The sequence below is a fragment of the Chelonia mydas genome, chromosome 2 (genome assembly GCF_015237465.2).
Source record: "Chelonia mydas isolate rCheMyd1 chromosome 2, rCheMyd1.pri.v2, whole genome shotgun sequence".
In the NCBI taxonomy this organism is placed as follows: Eukaryota; Metazoa; Chordata; order Testudines; family Cheloniidae; genus Chelonia; species Chelonia mydas.
In genome coordinates this window covers 166,582,110-166,601,774 of record NC_057850.1, presented here as the reverse complement: position 1 = coordinate 166,601,774, position 19,665 = coordinate 166,582,110, and the positions used below count along the sequence as shown (strand labels likewise).

Here is a 19,665-nt window from a genome sequence, read left to right as displayed (position 1 = left end):
CAAAAACGGGTTTGTGGTGCCAAAGAGCTGTCCCAGTAAGCATCTATATCTAGGAGCATTAAGGAATTTCACAGAAAAATCATGGTCAACAGAGGAACTGTAGGTAAAAGGTGAAAAGTAGTAATTAGACATGTGGTAATAGGAGCCAGAACAAATATGAGTGCCACTATCATACCATGCAACAGTGGTTCTCAACCTATTTACCATTGTGGGCTCCATAGGCGACCCACAATGTGTTATTTGGGCCATAGGTTGAGAACCACTGTGACAAACACACACTGGCCCATTCAGCCCTGCACTGCCAGCCTTCTCCTTCTCCTCAGGGGCAGACATGCACCACACTGACCTCCTGCCCAGAGACACCCTCCCCACAGACCCATATGCCCAGCACCACCCACCCAGAGACCCCTCCACATTGCGGAGGCAGGTGCAGAGCCGCAGTTAAAACCTGGGGGTGCTGCAGCACACATCTCCCCACACTGCTAGTTCCCAGGACTATACTGCCTAGCACCCTCCAACCCCATCACTGCCCAGAGTCCCCCCCAAAAAACCTCCCCAGAGACCCACTCTCCCACACCAGCTCAGCTGCTGGCAGGAGCTCCCCAGCAGGATTGCCTGATGCCATCTCCCCCCTCAGCTGGCCCTGGCCCTGGCCCCTGCTGGACTGGAGTGTCAAATTTTGAATTTTTTTTAGCACATAGCTGAGTCGCAGCTGTGTGCTAACTGGGCAGCATGTGGTCCACAGGCCGTGGGTTGAGAACCACTGCAATACAGGCTTAGCAGGTGGTTGGTTTGCAGTCAGTTGCAAACTGCATCAAATTAGAGACTGATCTATGAAACAGACTGGGTGATAGAACAGACGATTAGGAGAGAATACTTCTATTATTGAGGCAAATCACCAATGCAAAAGCCCTATCTCCAAACACCATCAGTAGGATACGTCCTTAGCCACTACATATATACAAAGGCAGAGTGAGTGAAACTGGAAACTATGTTGCCCAAGGCATAGGCGCCAACTTTTCCTGGTGCCAATGGGTGCTCACGCCCCCTTCCCCAAAGTCTCTGCCCCCTCCCTGCTCCACTGGACTCCTTCCGCAAATCCCCGCCCTGGCCCCGCCTCTTCCCCAAGCGTGCCACGTTCCCCCTGCTCTCCCTTCCCTCCCAGCGCTTGCCACTGCGAAACAGATGTTTCACTGTGGGAAGCGCCTGGAGCTAGGGGGAGAAGCGGTGCAGAACACCCAACGATTTTTTTCCCCATGAATGCTCCAGCCCCAGAGCGCCATGGAGTCGGTGCCTATGGCCCAAGTGGCTTGTAGTTTTGTAATTTGCAGATTCTGGTGCTCCCTGGACCACTACTTGCATATACACAGCACTGGCCATGCCACACTATCTCTGTGCTTCTACAGAATATGCATTGGCAAGAGCGTACAGTACACAGTGCTTTTTTCCTCTGGCCGTACTTGCTTTGCTATTGACCTCACCAACTTCTTCAGGGAACTGCTTGTGAGGTGCATTGTCCTTGTTTAACTGCACATTGGGACAGCATAACAGAGCTATTGTCCTGGAGTAATTCCACCCTCTTTAAGTGGTATAGCACAAACCTTTTTTATTTGTTTGTGCAACATAGACAGGTGGGATCACTAGGCTCTAAAGTTATAAGAAAGAACTGAAATTTAGAAATAAGCAAATGTGGGTTTTATTCCTCACTTAAATGTGACAAAGGGCTTGTCTACACTGGCACTTTACAGCGCTGCAACTTTCTTACTCAGGGGTGTGAAAAAACTACATGGTTAAAAGTAAAACAACCAAACACCACTACCACCATTTCACTAGTTAGTCTTAAAATTAACATTGCCCCCTTTTGACCCAAGCAGCTAGCCAAAGTTTGGGGGCATGGGAGATGTTCTAGTTCAAAGTAGAAATTGATGTAGCTTGGTATCTTTTTTGATGCAATCTTGTTGATTTACAAGGCATGTACAAAGTCATGTGTTTCTGAAGCAAGAGGAATCAAGAACAAAAGGAGCAATTTCTTAGCTTACAGTTCCAAGCCTCTTTAATCAACAGACCCAAAAGCTGTCTCCCTAACTTTTTTCCAGATCACACTGTTTTAACAGACTACTTCTTGGCTTTCTTGCTTTTTCCATCTGTTTCTCTCTGTTCTTGTCTTTTTTTTTCAGTCTTTTGACTCTTCTTCTTTCCCTCCCCCACATCCCTTCCTCACACCTATGCAATACTCAGCCTAAAGCTCCTGGGTGCGTTCACACACTCCTTTTTTCCCCCCTTAGGCTTACATTTATGTTAATTGAAGAATGTATTCAGACCTATCAATCTCAATGGGGTTTTAACTCTATCAATAACAAGGTTTCATCCAGTTCATAACAATATACTACCTTCTCAGTTTGAAAAGAAAGCAATTTATCATACAAGTACAGTAGAAAACATTACAAATTCAATATCTCCCAACCATAAACACATAATTACCACAGCTATCTCCAATTCTAAGAAGAGAGAAAATCTGTGGTATTTCCAATACCTCTGAGTGGTACCTGTTGGCAAATACTGACATTTTAGAGGTGTCCACTACAGGCAGAATGTAATTACCCAGCTTGCAGTTTGTCAAAAACATCAAGGGTTAAATTTTGAGGTCTGGTAAATGGTGGCACAATCTAGAATGATATCTTAATCTCTTAACCTCTCTGCTGTGAGTGACGCTGCTGCTCCTCGCCCTGCTCCTGACTCACGGCTGTTCGCTGGGCCGCGCCGCCCCCACCCGGGAATAAGTCAGTCAGGAGGACTCTGTGCAGCCACAGCATTTAAAGATAGTGGCAAAGCACCTGTGGAACAGGAAGTAGCAATTCACCGAATTAGAATTACCTTGACGAGTCACAGTGTAAAGTCCCTTTGGAAGGTCTGTGCTCGCTTGCTCAGAGGTGCCAAAGAAAAGAATCTAAAAGTGAAGGGACCTGTTCGCATGCCCACTAAGACTCTGCAACTCACTACTAGGAAAACACCTTGTGGTGAAGGTTCTAAGACCTGGGATCATTTCCAGATGCGTATCCACAAGCATCTTAATCTCTTGTAGTTACTTTCTAAATTCTTCCTTCTTTGAGAAAATGATACTGACTTACTTACAAATATTCACACTCATGCTAATGTGCAACTGTAACCCTCGCATCTTCTGGGTGTGGTGTTCTGTCCCATCTAGTGGCACTGAGATCACTTAGAGAGAGATTAATGAGTCTGCGCTACAGCCTTAGCTAAGAGGCATATGGCTTTTAGCTCATGCACTAGGCTCCAGAGGCCTCAGGTTTGATCCCACCCGCTGACGACCAGGGTCTGTCAGTGTTACACAACTCACCTCACCATTTCATCCCCTTTGAATTTGGCAAGAGGATTTTAAAATGTTGAATTATGCAAAAAATTCAGTGACCCTGTAATGTGCACAAGTTCAGTTCAAGGGAACAATGAATGATCTGGTACAAGTCCAAATAGGTTTTTAAATGATTGGCCATATGAATCTACAAAATCATGATACCACATTTTAACTATGCCCTGATATTTATGAGCAGCTTTGCTTACTGTAGATTTTTTTTTTAAATGACAATTTTGGGTCGGAGCCTTGTGAAACAACCAGGTTTTCTTCCCCCTGCAGTTTTTCTTTGTGGAACCTGAGATTATTTTTTTTTTTTAATGAGCAGAAATTAATTGTGGAACTTCAACACTTGGTAGTTGTGGAACTTCAACATTTTTTGTGTTTTAAAGAAATTGCTTTCCCCTCCCCCACAAACATATCAGTCATTTTGCATTTTCATGAAAACCTGAAAAAAATGAAACAAAACTACAAAAATGTTTTGCAAACCATGTTCAGCTGTTCATGCATCTGGCAGCCCCATCCATTCATGAAGTAGATTCCTTTTTTTAAAGTTAGATAATACCGTTAGTGAGATTCTGCCCCCTACTCGCATTGAGTGGTACTCCAAAAGTAGTCCCATTGAAATCAACATGTTAAAGACTTGCAGAAACTGGCCCTATTATTTTAAACAGTCTGTTTGGAAAATGCTGCTCCATTCCAGAGGAACTCCTGAACTATTCAGCAACCCTCTATTTCTCCCTTTACTTACACTGAACGCTGCAGTCTCGTAATTTACAGATTTTGGGGTGCGGAGTGTAATGGTTGTTAATTAAGTATGAAGCAAAGTAGATGTATATCTATTACATCCAAAGGTTACAACCTCTATTCTTATCAAGTCCTGGTGCATCTTTATCTGCTAAACTGAATGCATAGAAGCAATAGAAAAAGAACACCTTTAAAGATAACAGGGTGTCATTAGAGTTTAGTGTTTGCCATGAACACCATCTATTATATGAAAGGCTATGGTTGTTAAAATCTTTGGTGCATGGATAATAATCCTTTTAGTGTTTTGACTTATCCATTTTATTAGATCCAATGTTATGATGTATCATATTTAGTTTTAGAGACAATTCCCTTGCACTGTATGGTATTATATTGTGTTCTATCTATTGTGTACTGTTAATGTGATTTAGTAATTGAGTCTGAAGAATATGTTTGTGATACGTGATACAGTGCATTGGAAATGTCAAAAAGAAAATATTTGTAATTGTTTCATTAGATAGCATGCTGATTAACAGACATGATATGGCTTATGTGTATAGAAATGATCATGAAAAGTACTGATTAATTCAATGAACAATCTCATTAGCCTAAAGTACTAGTCCAGACAGTCGAGTAACATGACCTCATACCAGCAGATGGGTACCGAGCGCAAAACTTTTATATCAGCTCCCTATAGAGGAAGCTGAAGACTAAGTAGATGAGTCCTCTTCATTTGTACCACCAGAGACTACTGCTTAGCTAAGCTTAAGGGTTTGGGTGGTTGGTTGTTTTGCAATGGCTCTATGATCATTGTCTTTCTTTTCTATTTCTAACACCATTTTATAATGACAGGATTTGTTTTTGAATAAGGCTTCCCTTTAAGACTTTCTTCTTCTTTTCTCATTTTCCTTCCCCTTGTGTTGGTACCAAGCACTCATTAGAGGCAAGAATCAGACATGTGTCCTCTGTTTTGTTACCTATTATAATTAAATGGACATATAAATATTTTTCTTTTGAGTTTGGTTGTAGATACAGTAAAGGATATTCCTTTTCCAGTTAAACATTGAATATGGCCTTTGATGAGTGAAATGATGTTTGCTTTAAAGCAATTATATACTTTTGCATGATGAATGAGCAGTCCGAAAGTTGCATTCATGATAATGATTATGATTTCATATTTACTTCTACAAGAATGTCTAGATGTCCCAGTCCTCACTAGGTCCTTGTACAAAACTTGTGTCACGTGCCTGGCGCTTAGAATTGATGCAATAAACAAATTTAAATAAGTAAATAATGAACTCAAGAAGGTTCCACCCTTTCTTTTCTTCCCAGGCTCAGGACTCAACGATGGGCAATGGCATGAAATCCGGTTTCTAGCTAAGGAAAACTTTGCTGTCCTCACTATTGATGGAGATGAAGCCTCAGCAGTTCGAACAAACAGTCCTCTGCAAGTTAAAACTGGGGAGAAATATTTCTTTGGAGGTAAAAACTGCGGTACTAGCATATCTGCTTAGTGCTGTCCTTTTGTTTTCTATACAATAGATAAATGTGGATATTAGGGTGAAACTCAGTCCTCATAGAGTGTTAGTATTTTGGATCTTATACAAGTGGCTTAGGTGATGACTGTCCCCCCAAAAATCTACTCTTTGTTTTATTAGCCTTTCTTTCCCCCATGCATGGCAGTTCCCGAAACTACATGAGATGCTTTATCCTGCTTTCTGAGGAGCGCATTCCCAAATCCACTTTTTTGCAGCATAAAATCTGTTGGTGAAAGTTTGGCACAGAGGCAGAACCCTGCAGTAAGGGTGGCACAGAGCTGGGTGCCTCTTACCGGGAGCTCCCTGATGCCACTTTCTGAAAAAGTACATCATACTGTCTCCACGATGTGGAACCGGTTACACTAGCTAGTATGGAGTTGGAGTATGGACCTGCCTCTTCCTCTTTTGAGCCGTGATTCAGGAACACATTTCTATTTAGGACAGGACTTAACCATGTGTTTAACTTTAAGCATGTGCTTAAGTACTGTTGGAGTCGATGGAATGTAAGTGCATGCTTAGAGTCGAGACTGTGTTGAATATGGATGGACTTAAGCACATATTTGACTGTTTTTCAAAATTGGGGCTTTAGGTTGACTAACACTATGAGGCAGGAGTAGTCCATGTACTCAGGTAAGGTAAGGCTACAACTGTTTAAAGCCCTGAGCGAAGGCAACTTCTTTTGCTCTCCCACACCATCTTGTGTTAGCTACAAGGGTATAGAATTTTGTTTTTAATTTCCAAAAGCCTATTTCATTGTAGATACATGATTATAATATACTGTTTTAGATAAATTGTGCGTACGTCAGCTATCTTATTTTATCACATTCGGTAATGGCCTGCCCACGCAGTCTTTACTCAGGCAAATCTCCCATTTGAGATCAATGGAATTTTTGCACTGATTGATCCAAAGATAATGTGAGTTTGTACATCAGGACACTGGGCATAAAATAACTTTGTAGGGGTTTTTTAATAGAAATGTGCCATGTTTTTAAACTGACTATTTTAATCTTGCAAGCTGAACAGCTAATGGGGAAAAAATACAGTACTATATATGCTCCTGTTACTTCAGGGATAGGAAAGTTACTGAGATTATGATTTTTAGTGCCCAAAGCAGAAAGAACAAAAAATCCTTTCAAGATTATTCTCATTTCATTATCTCTCTTCTGTGAAATCATTAAAAATATATATGGAAATTAGTGTTTAAATAGTCTTACAAAAATGTATATACACTTTATTAAGAATAGCTCTAATCCTCTTGATGATCTATGCCACAAATTTCTGGGAAACCTCATGGTAGTGATGATAATGAAAAGCACTTCTTGACAGCTAACGCCTGTCGTAGTTTAATCTGGCAATATTTATAATAAAAGTTCACCTGTCACAAGTTAATCAGTGTTCATTCACCCTGTCTCTGCAACTCCTTGTGGTCATCCATCTTTCCCTGTGTCCCTACTACTTCAGCCAATGTCTAGGTCATGCATCTTACAGTGTTGTCTCAACCAAGAGCCCCAACATAGCCAACTGCCTCACACAATATTTTGAAAGGTTGTTTTCCATTCAAGAACGTACTGCTCTGACTTTACCTCAAAATAATTAGGGACTTAGATGGTCTCACTAAAGCAAGTTATGAAGGAAGAGAAAAATGAGATTAAATAAAAAACGAATATGCCTAACACCTTTTGTGTTAAACCCTGAAAAAGCTAATCTAGATAGGTACAAACCATGCCATTATAAAGAATAAGCAATATTTTATATTTCTGGAGACTGCATCCTTTCTCCCTGGCATGTCTTTTATCCTTTGACCCTTTGACTTTGATCTTCTGATAGACAGACAGCATGTAGTCTCATGGTAGATATCATTTCCCTTTCCACTCACTGTCAAGTATCTGATGTCATCCCATTTCTTCTGTGATCATTTTGATATTAAAGGTTAATTTATAATTCCAGAACCCCTCCCCCATGCAAGTATTTACACAGATGCGGTCCTCCGTAGGATAAGGGAGTCTCACGTCAACTGTCTTTTGTATGTTTCCCAAATCTGTTCAGCATTGTACTTGTTGCTTTGGATCAACAGTATGTGTCCTCTTTTACAACTTGAAGTTCTTTGAAGATGTATCCAAAGAACAGATATTTTGCATACCTTGTGTCCAAACTGGTTTCCAAATAAGCACCCTTCACTCAATACCACACTTTTGCATTTTAATTGTCCTGGCAGGTGTCTTGAACACAAAGCAAGCTTGCTTTCTGAGGGACATGTCTGTTTAAACTTTTCTCAACACTAATTCTGCATTATATCAACTATAAATTACTGACAGTTTAAAGTCAATTTCTTGCATAAATATGTTAAAAATCTAGACAATATGTTCACAAACTGCTGCAAACAGCAAGGGGTTTTATTCCCTTTCTATGGAGGTATTCCCCTCTACTTTTTTTCTCCATTAGTTTTCTGATCTTTTGCTGTGTGTGTTTTGTGGGCAGTAAGACTGAGAAGAGTTGGGGAAAGTGAAGCTTGTATTGTCTTTTTGCAGTGGAAATGAAATAATTATTGAACAGTGAAGTCAGGAGAAGTTTTGCCATTCACTTTAGCAGGAGAAAGATCTGACCACAATGTGTGAATTATGTATCTCTCTTTTTTTTTTTTTCCTCTGCAGAATATTCATGGCCAGTCAGTCAGCAAAGAGATCATTTGATTCTCCCCCAAATTCAAGGGCACAGAAAATGTTTGTTGTTCACTAATGGATGACTAGCCAAAATCATTATCTGGGTGATAGCTAAAGATGTTTCAGGTGTTTAAAGGAAGGCTAGATAGATACGTGCCTTGCTGGAGAACTGAGTACAACAGGTATAGGTATTCTACTGAGACTTTGGAAATGATTTTCCAGGGGGGACTATCACAAAGCTGAAAATCAGATGGCCAGCTCTGGTTACATTAATACCAACACCACCTCTCCCCACGTGGGTTAAAATGAGCCTGGGAGGTGTAGCGAGCCCCCTTGGCAACTTTTCACCTCTAAATGAGCTTCCTTTCTGGACACTTTGATTTCGACAGCATCAGTTCTCCAACAGCTTTATCTCCCTAAGGCGAGTTAATATTTACTCTTTTTTCTTTTTGTCATTGACCACACTGTTTTGTCAGGTTGATCCTGCTCCCACAATTGCCAGTTGGCCAGATGCTATGTGACATGCACATCATATTCATGTGCTATTGTCATTCGAACTGGTATGTCCTTTATGATCTCAGGGGGAAGAAAAAAGGGAAGGAGGAGGAAAGATGCATGGAGTTAATAGACTGATATTTAAACATCCCAAAGATAGTTTGGCACATTGAGACTGTTCTTACAAGGACTGTAAAACTTTTCTAGGCGTCTCTGATAACAAATGCTGTCCTAATTATATTTTTCCTACGTTATCCTTGAAACCTCTACATAAATGTCACATCTCATATATTCAAACTTTCCCCAGCGGGATTTCAAAACAAGTCTTTGTTATACTAATGCCTTAAAAAAACCCGCATGTACGTTGGGATGGTTGTTCTTTGTTTACCAAGATTTTAAAGATCACTTTTGTCAGCACAGCAATGAAGCATTTTTGAAAATATAAATTGTAGAATGAATAGCAAAGTAATTAAATACAGTAATTTACCCATCAGATTGACTCTATTTTTGTGGGTATTACCATCGAGTTATACTGTCATCAGTAGTATTGCACTATATTTTCCCATGGAAATTTTTCCTTGAAAATGCACATTCATATTTAGTGAAAATAGCTTTTGCATTGACAACATGCCAAGGGTGCATTGTTGATAGGAAAATAGATACTTGAGTTTATATTGGTAATTAATTAAAATTCAGGTGAAGGGAAGGAAACAATCATATGAAATGGCAACAGTTTTCAGGCAAAATAAAATAAAACTGAATTTCACAAGGTTCTCATTCTCAGTAGTATCTATGAAAGTCTACAGTTTTGCTTCTTTAAATTCTGATTTCAGGCTTCTTGATGATTCACTCTGACATGGCCGCTCAGACAATGGAGGAGGGTAAGGGTCCCAGCATGGCTGTGCAGGACTTAGCTGAGTCACAAGTCGGGGTGCCAAGGATGGGGGGAAAGCAGGCTCTGTGAGGATGCTACTTACTTGTTTTTCTGCGGGCAAAGAGGTATAATGAGGGCAAGAAGAAGCAAGGTATAGGCAATGCTGCGATAGGTTGGTCTCTTGGCTGGACATGAAAAGAGTAGCATGCTGCCCCTGGTAATGGCCTGCCCCACCTGGTAGTGGTTCCTCACTAGCCTCTCAAGTGAAATAGCAATTCTGAAAAAATCATGACTTGGGCACTCCTTTTAATCAAAATTCCTTTTGGCGCTAGTCCTTCCATAAAGCTGAGAATAAATTTGCAATCTAGCCCTTCGTTTGGATGGAATTGTTTGTCCTTGGTAGACTACACAGCCACCAAAATGTTTTACACAATATATCATGATTAGTATTCAGGCAAAGCTCTGAATATAGGCAGCTAACAGGAGAGTTTCAGAAGGCGTAGCTGGGGACTCTGTGTTTGGAGGTAGCAGGACTTAGTGAATGTTGTGTTTGCTTGTTTTCTCTCTCCCTCTGTACAGGCTGCATAGCCATGCTTTGGCTTCCTGAGTAAGCAGCTGAGATAGGTTTGTTTGTTTGGTGCATTGGCAGAGGTGAAAGTAAGCCGGTACGCCCCGGTACAGCGTACTGGTAAGAGCTGATGTGCCATATGAGGACCGGCTTTCCGAGAGGGCAATTTAAAGCCCTGGGGTAGCGGCGGCGGGGCTGCGGCGGGGATTTAAAGGGCCCCGGAGCTCCAGCCGCTGCTACCCCCCTCCCGGGGCCCTTTAAATCCCCGCCAGAGCCCTGCCGCCGCTACCCCAGGGTTCGGGCAGCAGGGCTCAGGCGGGGATTTAAAGGGCCCCGGGCGGGGGTAGCAGCAGCTGGAGCTCTGGGGCCCTTTAAATCCCTGCTGCAGCCCTGCTGCCACTACCCCGGGGCTCGGGCAGCAGGGCTCAGGCAGGGATTTAAAGGGCCCCGAAGCTCCAGCCACTGCTTCTGCCCCAGGGCCCTTTAAATCCCAGCCTGAGCCCTGCTGCCCAAGCCCTGGGGTAGCAGCAGTGGTGGGTCTCTGGCGGGGATTTAAAGGGCCCCGGAGCTCCAGCCACTGCTACTGCCCCGGCCCTTTAAATCCCCACCGGAGCCCTGCTGCCGAAGCCCTGGGGTAATGGTGGTGAGGCTCTGGCGGGCATTTAAAGGGTCGGGGCGGTAGCGGCGGCTGAAGCCCCGGGGCCCTTTAAATCCCCGATGGAGCCCGGTCACCGCTACCCCAGGGCTCAGGGAGCAGGGCTCAGGCTGGGATTTATAGGGATCAGGGCTCCGGCAGCTGCTACCACAGTGGAGCCCCAGGCCCTTTAAAGCTCTGCCAGAGCCCTGGGGTAGCGGTGGCAGCCGGGAGCCCCCAGGGCTCCTCAGTGATTTAAAGGGCCTGGGGCTCCGCTGCGGTAGCAGCAGCTGGAGCCCTGGGCCCTTTAAATTGCCCCCGAGCTACCAGCTGCAGAGGCTCCCAGCCGCCTCTACTGCAGCTGGAGCCCTGGCCCTTTAAATGAAGTTTTAAAGTGTCCGGGGATTTAAGGCCCTGCCTCTTCCGGTTGGGCCCATGCCCCTGCTCAGGACTCCGGCGTACCGGTAGGTCCTCTAACTTACTTTCACCCTTGTGCATTGGTAAAGTCCATGAGGCTCTGACCCTGGGAGCTTTGATCAGTCCCACTGTTTGCAGTCTGAGTGTTCGGTTGCTCCCTGGTGGTGAGGGGCAGAAGTGAGCTATGCTGAGTAGGGAGACTTGGTATGAAAAGTCACTTGGTAGGCAAACACAAGAGCTGAGAACAGAGGCAGGTAACAGGAGAGTGAGGGAGCCTGGAGAAGGCATGTAAGAAGTTGATGAAGTTATGGACTGACTTAAAAACATTGTGTTTGGTACCAAAATGAAAATTTATCATGTACTAACTAACTGTACTAACTACCATATACTAACAGTATTATTCTATGGTCTGGAAGCTTAGTTTGTGATTTCTGTACCACGTTGCTAACTTTTCTAGTTTTGATAAATTGCACTGAGTCATAGGAGGGTTGTGGTTTTTTTTGTGCCTAAGAGTAAATCATTTTCAGTGCACATACTGTCTGTCTCTTTCTCTCTCCCTCTGTACTTCTCTGCTGTCTCTCAGTAGATACTGAGATATTCTCCAGGGAAAGACAGAAATTATTGTTTTATTCAAATCTATAAATTAAGGAAAGCTGTGTTAAAGGTTGTGTGTTTCGAGTGTTTGTGTATTTGGTGGGGTGGATGGGTGCTAATTGGTTGAGTCAGTCTCCCTTTAATAGTCTATAATTCTCTCACTTAATTCCCTTTCCCTTTCCTTTCTTTTCATGGGGTTGGGGGATTGAAAGGAGTAAGCTTCCCTTTCCTGCAAAGTCTCTAGAGAATGATGTTGCTTTGTTTTCCAATTATGTGCATAAAATGAAAGGGAAGAATAGAGGAAGTGAATTGCAAAGTGAAAATGAGTCCATTAACCCTGACAGAAATTGTTTACACCTTTAGAGATAAGGGGCTTTCATAAGGCTTTTTAAGCTTGCACCAAAGCACCTGATAGTTGCCCAATGCCCAGAGGAAAGATTTGATTTGGGACATTATTTTTAATTCCAGTTATAAAACATTCTTTTTACATTTTCTCCTCTTTATTCACTGGCTTATATATGGGAGAGTTTTAGTGCTAGTAGTAATCCTACAGTGATAGCAAAGATATGCAGTGAGCATCTGTCAGTCCACTACTTCCCTTTTCTTTTCTGACAAGCTAAGCTTTAGATGAATGGACTACATGACAAGTTTCCTGTGGGACATTGGTCTGTGGCTTATAGTAATTCCTTGGCTTCTGTATGAGTGTACAAAATGCACTGTGGATGGAATCTTATCTATGTAGCCGGACTCATTTGTTTTTGAAAGCTGGGTTGATATAATTTCCCCTCGGGTTTGGTCGGAGGGATAAAAAGAGAGGCAATGAAAGAAAACACCTTTGTCTGTGTTCAGCACACTGAATTTTTCTATGTGTGAGTCCTTCCTTCTTGAAAACCTGTCATCCACATCTAAAGTGTGTGTGTGTGGGGCACGTAGAATTTTGTCATGTTATCTATTGTCAGCAGACTCTGAATCATGTTATAGACATGACAGTCCTAAGTATTGCCATTGGATTTGAAAACTTTCATACTGGCAAGATCAATGTATATCAGGTAGCAAGGATTCATGGGATTTTTGCGAGCTCATGATATACCACAAAGATGGCAGTTTTAATTAATATATATCAGATGTTATATAGCAAAGGAAGATATTCAGCCAGTCACGACCTAGATCATCTATTTGATCAATGGTACTGAAAGCCTTATTGTTCTAATAGACAAATTGTCAAAACCTGCAGCTTCTCGTACCCACAAATAATAATTGTGTCTGGATGTATGTTAATCGTCATTTGCATATGCACATATTGGTGAAGAGTGCAGGTGCATTTCTTGCAGATACAAGAATAACAGCATGATTTTACAAAAAGAAAAGGAGTACTTGTGGCACCTTAGAGACGAACCAATTTATTTGAGCATAAGCTTTCGTGAGCTACAGCTCACTTCATCGGACGCATACTGTGGAAAATACAGAAGATGTTTTTATACACATGGTTTGTGTGTATAAAAACATCTTCTGTATTTTCCACAGTATGCGTCCGATGAAGTGAGCTGTAGCTCACGAAAGCTTATGCTCAAATAAATTGGTTCGTCTCTAAGGTGCCACAAGTACTCCTTTTCTTTTTGCGAATACAGACTAACACGGCTGTTACTCTGAAACCTGAAGCATGATTTTAAAATTTTATGGACATTTATGGACAACTTTAAACCTGTATGGACATAATTCTTCTGTGAGTTCTCGCAATGCAAATTCAAAAGAACTCAGTGCAGAATCTGACCAGAGTGTCTTGGTCACCTCATTCCTCCAGCTCATTCTCACAGACAGGTGCACACAGGAGTGACAGAAATAAAGGAACTGGCTATGGAACTTTTTTTTAAATCTACTCTCATGCTGTTCAATAGAAGAATAAAGAATGCAGAAGTATAGAACTTTCAAACTCTCACAAAGCAAGAAAAACTGTATTTAACTTTTGTTTCTTCTCTCTTCTTTGGATCTTCATTTGTCTTGTATGATAGGAAAAACATGACTCCTGTGATTACAGACACTTGAGCCTCACTTTGTTATTTAATGAATGAAACAATGCCTCCTCCACCATGAACATTGACACTAAATTCATCCGCACTTTGGTTATGGAACCTGCAGAACTGGTGGGCATTGGGGTTCAAAGTGGCAGTAGCTGTTAACTCTTGTGATTTTTATACCATTTCATCACGTTTAGGTTTTGTTCCATACATGCAGATGATGTCATCTGGGGAAATTAGACTGACATGAGGTAAAGTAACATAGGCACCATGTGATTAAACTTCAGTAATGCAGACTATATTGTTTGTGATGCAGCGATGTGCCAGTCCATGCTGTACCCTGGCCTACTATATACTACAATGCACACATAAGTGCTATAAACTGGGAACCTAGTTGAGCTTATAAAGAAAGACAGTCTCAGTCAGAAATCCATCTTTAGCATATGTTTGATCTCTTATCTGGGTGGGTAAAGTGAGTATAGGAATGGATCTAAGTGTGGGACTTGTTGGAATAGATTGAGTTGTTGTCTGAAGCCCCATTAAAAATTAGAAATCTCTGCCAACTGCAAAATGAATGAATGAAGTTTTGAGATGTGTTCTGCTGGTTCCTCTGCCATGTGATATAAATCCTCAAACTGAGTCTGAAGTTAGATGAAGCTAACATACCTAGAAGTTTCTTAAGAAAAAAAAATCAATCAATTGCGTTGGCTTTACTCTGCCTTTCCCCTCCTCATTAACACTGAAGCTGTTCTCTATAGGTAGAGGATGAAAAAGGAATACAGATATATATTTTTTTTTAATGCATACTCCCCTCTCTTCTGTGACTTTGAAAACTAAAGCTGGAAAAGGACTAGGAAAAACCTATTATAGGTAACAATTCTGCACTGGCAGGGGATGGAGTAGATTCACTCAGTAAGGCCTTAACATCTTTAAGTTGTGTTGGCTATATGACTTGTTTCTTTTTTCCATTTAGCACAATAAACATATTGTTGCCTATTTCCTGGTCAGGAACAAATTATATCAACTGCTAGAATATTACAGTGAATCAAGTTAGAAATATATAAGAATTGCTGTACAAATGTGATTTAGTCTATTTAGAGAGGGAATGGTTTATGAAAGAAGGAAACTGCTGTGCTAACTTAGAAAATATCCCAGTTTGTGGCTGACCCACCAGGGTCAACCAGTAGTTTGAATAATCATCTTCTAACAATAAAAACAAAATGGTTTATGTTCATGTTTGTTATCTAAGACGATAATCCTGAAAAAATTACACATGTGAGTAGTCTCATTGACTCCAGTGTGGCTATATGTGTAAAAATCTTTCCAGGATCAGATTTAACATACTAATAGCCCCTGAAATTAGTTTTGTGGTTACTTGTGTATTTTCCAAATATTTAGAGATACCTCTCTCTCTCTGTTTCAAATGATGCAGCATATCTTGGAACAAAATGAGCCAGATTGTCGAAAATATTTAGGTACACTTGTGTCTTCAGAAAAAGAATAGAAAGAGGCAAACTTTTCAAGATGGCATATTCCACTGCTTACAGAAATGATCTTTGTGCTCAATAAAATAAAAACTAAATATAGTTACTTTAATAGCAATTACTCACCCTTCCTCCGACCTGGCGTGTGTGTGTACTGGCTGAATGTTTCTTAGTGCTGATTATAAATAATGGCTCATGTACGAAATCTGACTGGTGCCCCAGTTAAATCTGTAATTACTCTCTGCTGCTTCTACAGTATAAACTGTAGGCAGCCTCTTGATTTATAGGACTGGTGATCAGTTAAATCCGAGCATGCCTAAAATTCCAGTTTGCCTTTAGCCCCTTGCACCGAACACAATAAATCCCATTATATGTAAGTGGGTAATATTGGTCTGCTACAAAAATATTTATTAAAACTTCTGTAAATCATGTGTAGCTTTATAGGGTTTACATTTTTTCCAAAATGTGGACATTAGCTCATCGCGGTCAGTGGATTAAAGCTGATCTGCCCGCTTAAATTGGCAAAACTGGACCATGAAGCAGAAATTGAATATTTAAAGCCTTCTATTTCTATTATCAATAAAGCATTGAGCTTACCTTAATAATGCATTCCTGTATGAAATAATAAATTGTTGCTGAATGAGTCCCCAAAATGGGCTTTTGATAGCAACTGGTTTATTGCCCTAGATTATATATTGTCATTTTACAAGCATAAAATACTGTTTGAATTACCAAAATGCGTCTGCTTGAATTTAACTTGAGGTGGAAAATGTTTTGGTAATGCAGTGCTGAATGTTTAATGTTAAGAGTCCGTAAAGGGGAATTAAATTGTTCACCAGCAAATGATGAGACTATTGGAACATTTTGAGTTATTAATTCTAGTCCTATGAAAGGTGCAGTCATTCTGTTTATTAACGGAGTTACCAAAATCCATAAGTTTATTTTTCTCCCTCTACGTCGGAGCAACTTATCTGTAACTAGACAATTGTCATAGTTTTAAATGTATATATGTGAATGAAAAGGAAGAGGTACAGGCAGTGTTTTCCCTGACATTTTTCTCTGGGGTGATTTTCAGAGCAAATGATTACAAAGCTAGCTGCACCTCTTCATCCTTTCTGGTCTCTGAGTGCATCCCCTTGCGTGTTAGGCCGTCTACCTATCACAGGATGGAATTTTGCAGTTTTCTCACTCCTAGGCTGGGTCTTGGACTACAATACCCTGAGTACCAACTATTGTTACTCTGACTGAGTTTGGACACCTGTGGTTCTTCCCCATGGGAACCTTTAACCAAACAATTTCCTTGCTTAAACAATACTTTGATTTTAAGTAAGAACAATGTACTGTATTAGAGAAAAATAGGATTTTTGAAACAACAGTCTACACATGTCTTTTACCAATGCCCTACCATCCTTAGATAGTGATCACAGCACGCCTAGCTTCTTCAGAAAACCCAGTGTGTTCCTGTGTCTCAGGACTTGTCTACACTGGCAAGTTTTGTCGATTAAACTAATGGCGACAAGGAAAAATCGACAAAAGCAAAGTCACCAAAGCATGTCTACATTCGTTCCCTCTGTCGACAGATCGTGTCCACATTTGAGGCACCTTTGTCAACAATGAGAACAATGGAGTGTGGGTATGTATCCCACAGTACCTGGTGACACCATCTGTTGCTAGATGTTATGAGAATGTGAAAACAGAGCGCGGCGCATCCTTGGATGTGCAAAATGTACTGTCATGCACCGTTTTCTGTCCCACCCCTCCAATGGTTTCTGGCTTCCTTTCATGCTACTTTTCCAACTGTCATTCTTTTGTAGTGCTCGCCAGCATCTGCAGTGAGAGAGGATGAATCTCGCACTTCTATCCTATTCTCTGCTAACTGTTGTGAGGACATTGTGAATGGCAGCACAGTTACTTGCAGAGTTACTCACAAAGTTAGCAGGGGATGACTCTCAGGCACCCAATATGGACAGCAGCAACTTATCAGTGCTTTGTGCATTCACAGAGCAGCTGCATACAGTAGACCGTCACTTTCGGGCTAGGGAAACAAGCACTGACTGGTGGGATCGCATTGTCATGCAGGTGTGGGATGATGACCAGTGGGTACAGAACTTTAGGATGTGTAAAGCAACCTTCATGGAGCTATGTGCTGAGCTGACCCCCGACCTGCGGCGTAAGGACACCAGATTGAGAGCTGCCCTTTCGGTAGAGAAGCGTGTTGCAGTCGTTGTGTGGAAGCTGGCGAATCTAGACTGCTACTGGTCAGTTGCAAATCAGTTTGAAGTAGGAAAGTCTGCTGTAGGGGCTATATTACTCCAAGAGTGCAGGGCAATAAATTGCATCCTGCTGCAGAGGACCCTGACTCTGGGAAGTGTGCATGAAATAATGGCTGGCTTTGCAGAGATGGGTTTCCCTAACTGTGGCAGGGCGATTGATGGCACACACATTCCAATTTTAGCTCCAGACCACCTTGCCTCTGAATACATCAATAGGAAGGGATACTTCTCCATGCGTTGCAGGTGCTTGTGGATCATCGGGGGCGTTTCATGGACGTCAGTGCAGGCTGGTCTGGAAAGGTGCATGACGCACACATCTTCAGGAAAAATGGCCTGTACAGAAAGCTGCAGGCTGGGACTTTCTTTCCAGACCACAAGTTCACAGTTAGGGATGTGGAAATGCCCACAGTAATCCTGGGAGACCTGGCTTACCCCTTACAGGCCTGGCTCATGAAGCCTTTACACAGGGCACCTGGACAGCAGCAATGAGCGTTTTAACAACAGGTTGAGCAGGTGCCACATGGTCATCGAATGTGCCTTTGGCCGTTTGAAAGCTTGCTGGAGGTGTCTCAATGGCAGGCTAGACCTTACCGAGGATAATATTCCTGTGGTCATAGCCATGTGCTGCACTTTGCATAATCTGTGTGAATCTAAGGGTGAAATGTTTGCTCAGGGAGCACTGAGGCAGAGCGCTTGGCTGCACAGTTTGAACAGCCAGATGCGAGGGCTGTCAGAGGAGCCCAGAGGGCTGCTATTAACATCAGAGAGGCTTTGAGGAACCACTTTGACGATGAGGGGCAGTATCGTGTCTGTTTTAGAGGTGCTTCCCTGGTGCATCCGTGTACAATTTTAGGGCCCAAGATCCATGCAACACAATGCTTCACAAGCCTGTTCCCGAGACTGAATTGACTGCTATTCGCTTTTGTAGAACACAGAATAAAAACGCTTTACCATTAAATATCTTAGCCTTTATTTATCGTTAAAAAGGGTAAAACCTCACAACTGTGTGTAGCTCCAGCTATCATTGTGCAAGCTGTGAGCGGGAGTGGAGTGATGGGGAAACTCAGGAGTGCTGTGAAGTGAAAAGGAAGGTCTGGGCATAGGGGGGTGGGGTTGGCAAACACTTGTGCATCTGCATGTGCTGCAGTGGAGGTCGACCACGAATCTGCTCAGTCTGCAGCTGTATCAAAGACTTGAGCATCCCTGTCTGATCCGCCATCATTTTTATCATCTGCTCTGTCGCTTGCCTAGCAAAAGCAACATTCTCTTTTCTGTCCTGCCTTTTGGCTTCCCAGCACTCTTTGTGTTCCCTGGTCTGTCTCTCATCACGCTGCAGCACCTCCTGGAACATGTCTTCTTTGCTGCGCCTAGGGTTTTCTCTTATCTGCCAAAGCCGGTCCGTGGGGGGGTGTGGTGTGTTCCTCGAGGTCTGTGCTGAACAGCAGAAGGATTATTACATTCCAGCAAATGATTGAAACATTTTAGTAAAAAGGGCATTTTGCTAGTAGAAATCACTTTCTCTCTGAGACTCTAGGCAGGCACACAGCTCCGTGAGCACCCCAATCATGGTGAGTGTCGGGAGTGGGGGGAAGGCGGTTGTGTGTACCGACAAAAAGGTCACGGCTGGTAGGGAAGCTTTGCAGGGAACACATTCTAAAATTATCCCACACTTTTTCACAGGCAGCCAACCTGCTGGCTGACATCTCGCTGCTGCAGGTGACCAACTGCTGAATGCTTGCAGCTTTCACCCCAGTCTATATGCAGCTCAGCTATGTGCCGCTTTGGTCCCAGCTCCAGTGATTGCTGAATGGCATGATACAGTTGCCTACAACGGGGGAACTAACAAGGCTGCAATCCCTTGGAATCTGCAGCAGAGGATTAACAAGTACCTCTTGGAAACTTTCCAGAGCCTCTCTCTGGAGGATTCCCTGCAGGCCTTGATGTCCATCGACACCCTGCTTGGCCATGCAGATTAGCCTCACAGGGCAATGTCCAGCTC

At 42.4% G+C, this 19,665-nt stretch overlaps 1 protein-coding gene across 1 annotated transcript in view; it reads left to right on the top strand.

Annotated features, from left to right (window-relative positions):
* CNTNAP2 (contactin associated protein 2) overlaps positions 1–19,665 on the top strand; it is a 1,647,636-nt gene that overhangs the window by 938,085 nt on the left and 689,886 nt on the right. Inside the window, exon 9 of the mRNA XM_037889980.2 lies at positions 5,447–5,596. Coding sequence (XP_037745908.1) covers positions 5,447–5,596 — 150 coding nt within the window. The remainder of the gene's footprint in view (positions 1–5,446; positions 5,597–19,665) is intronic.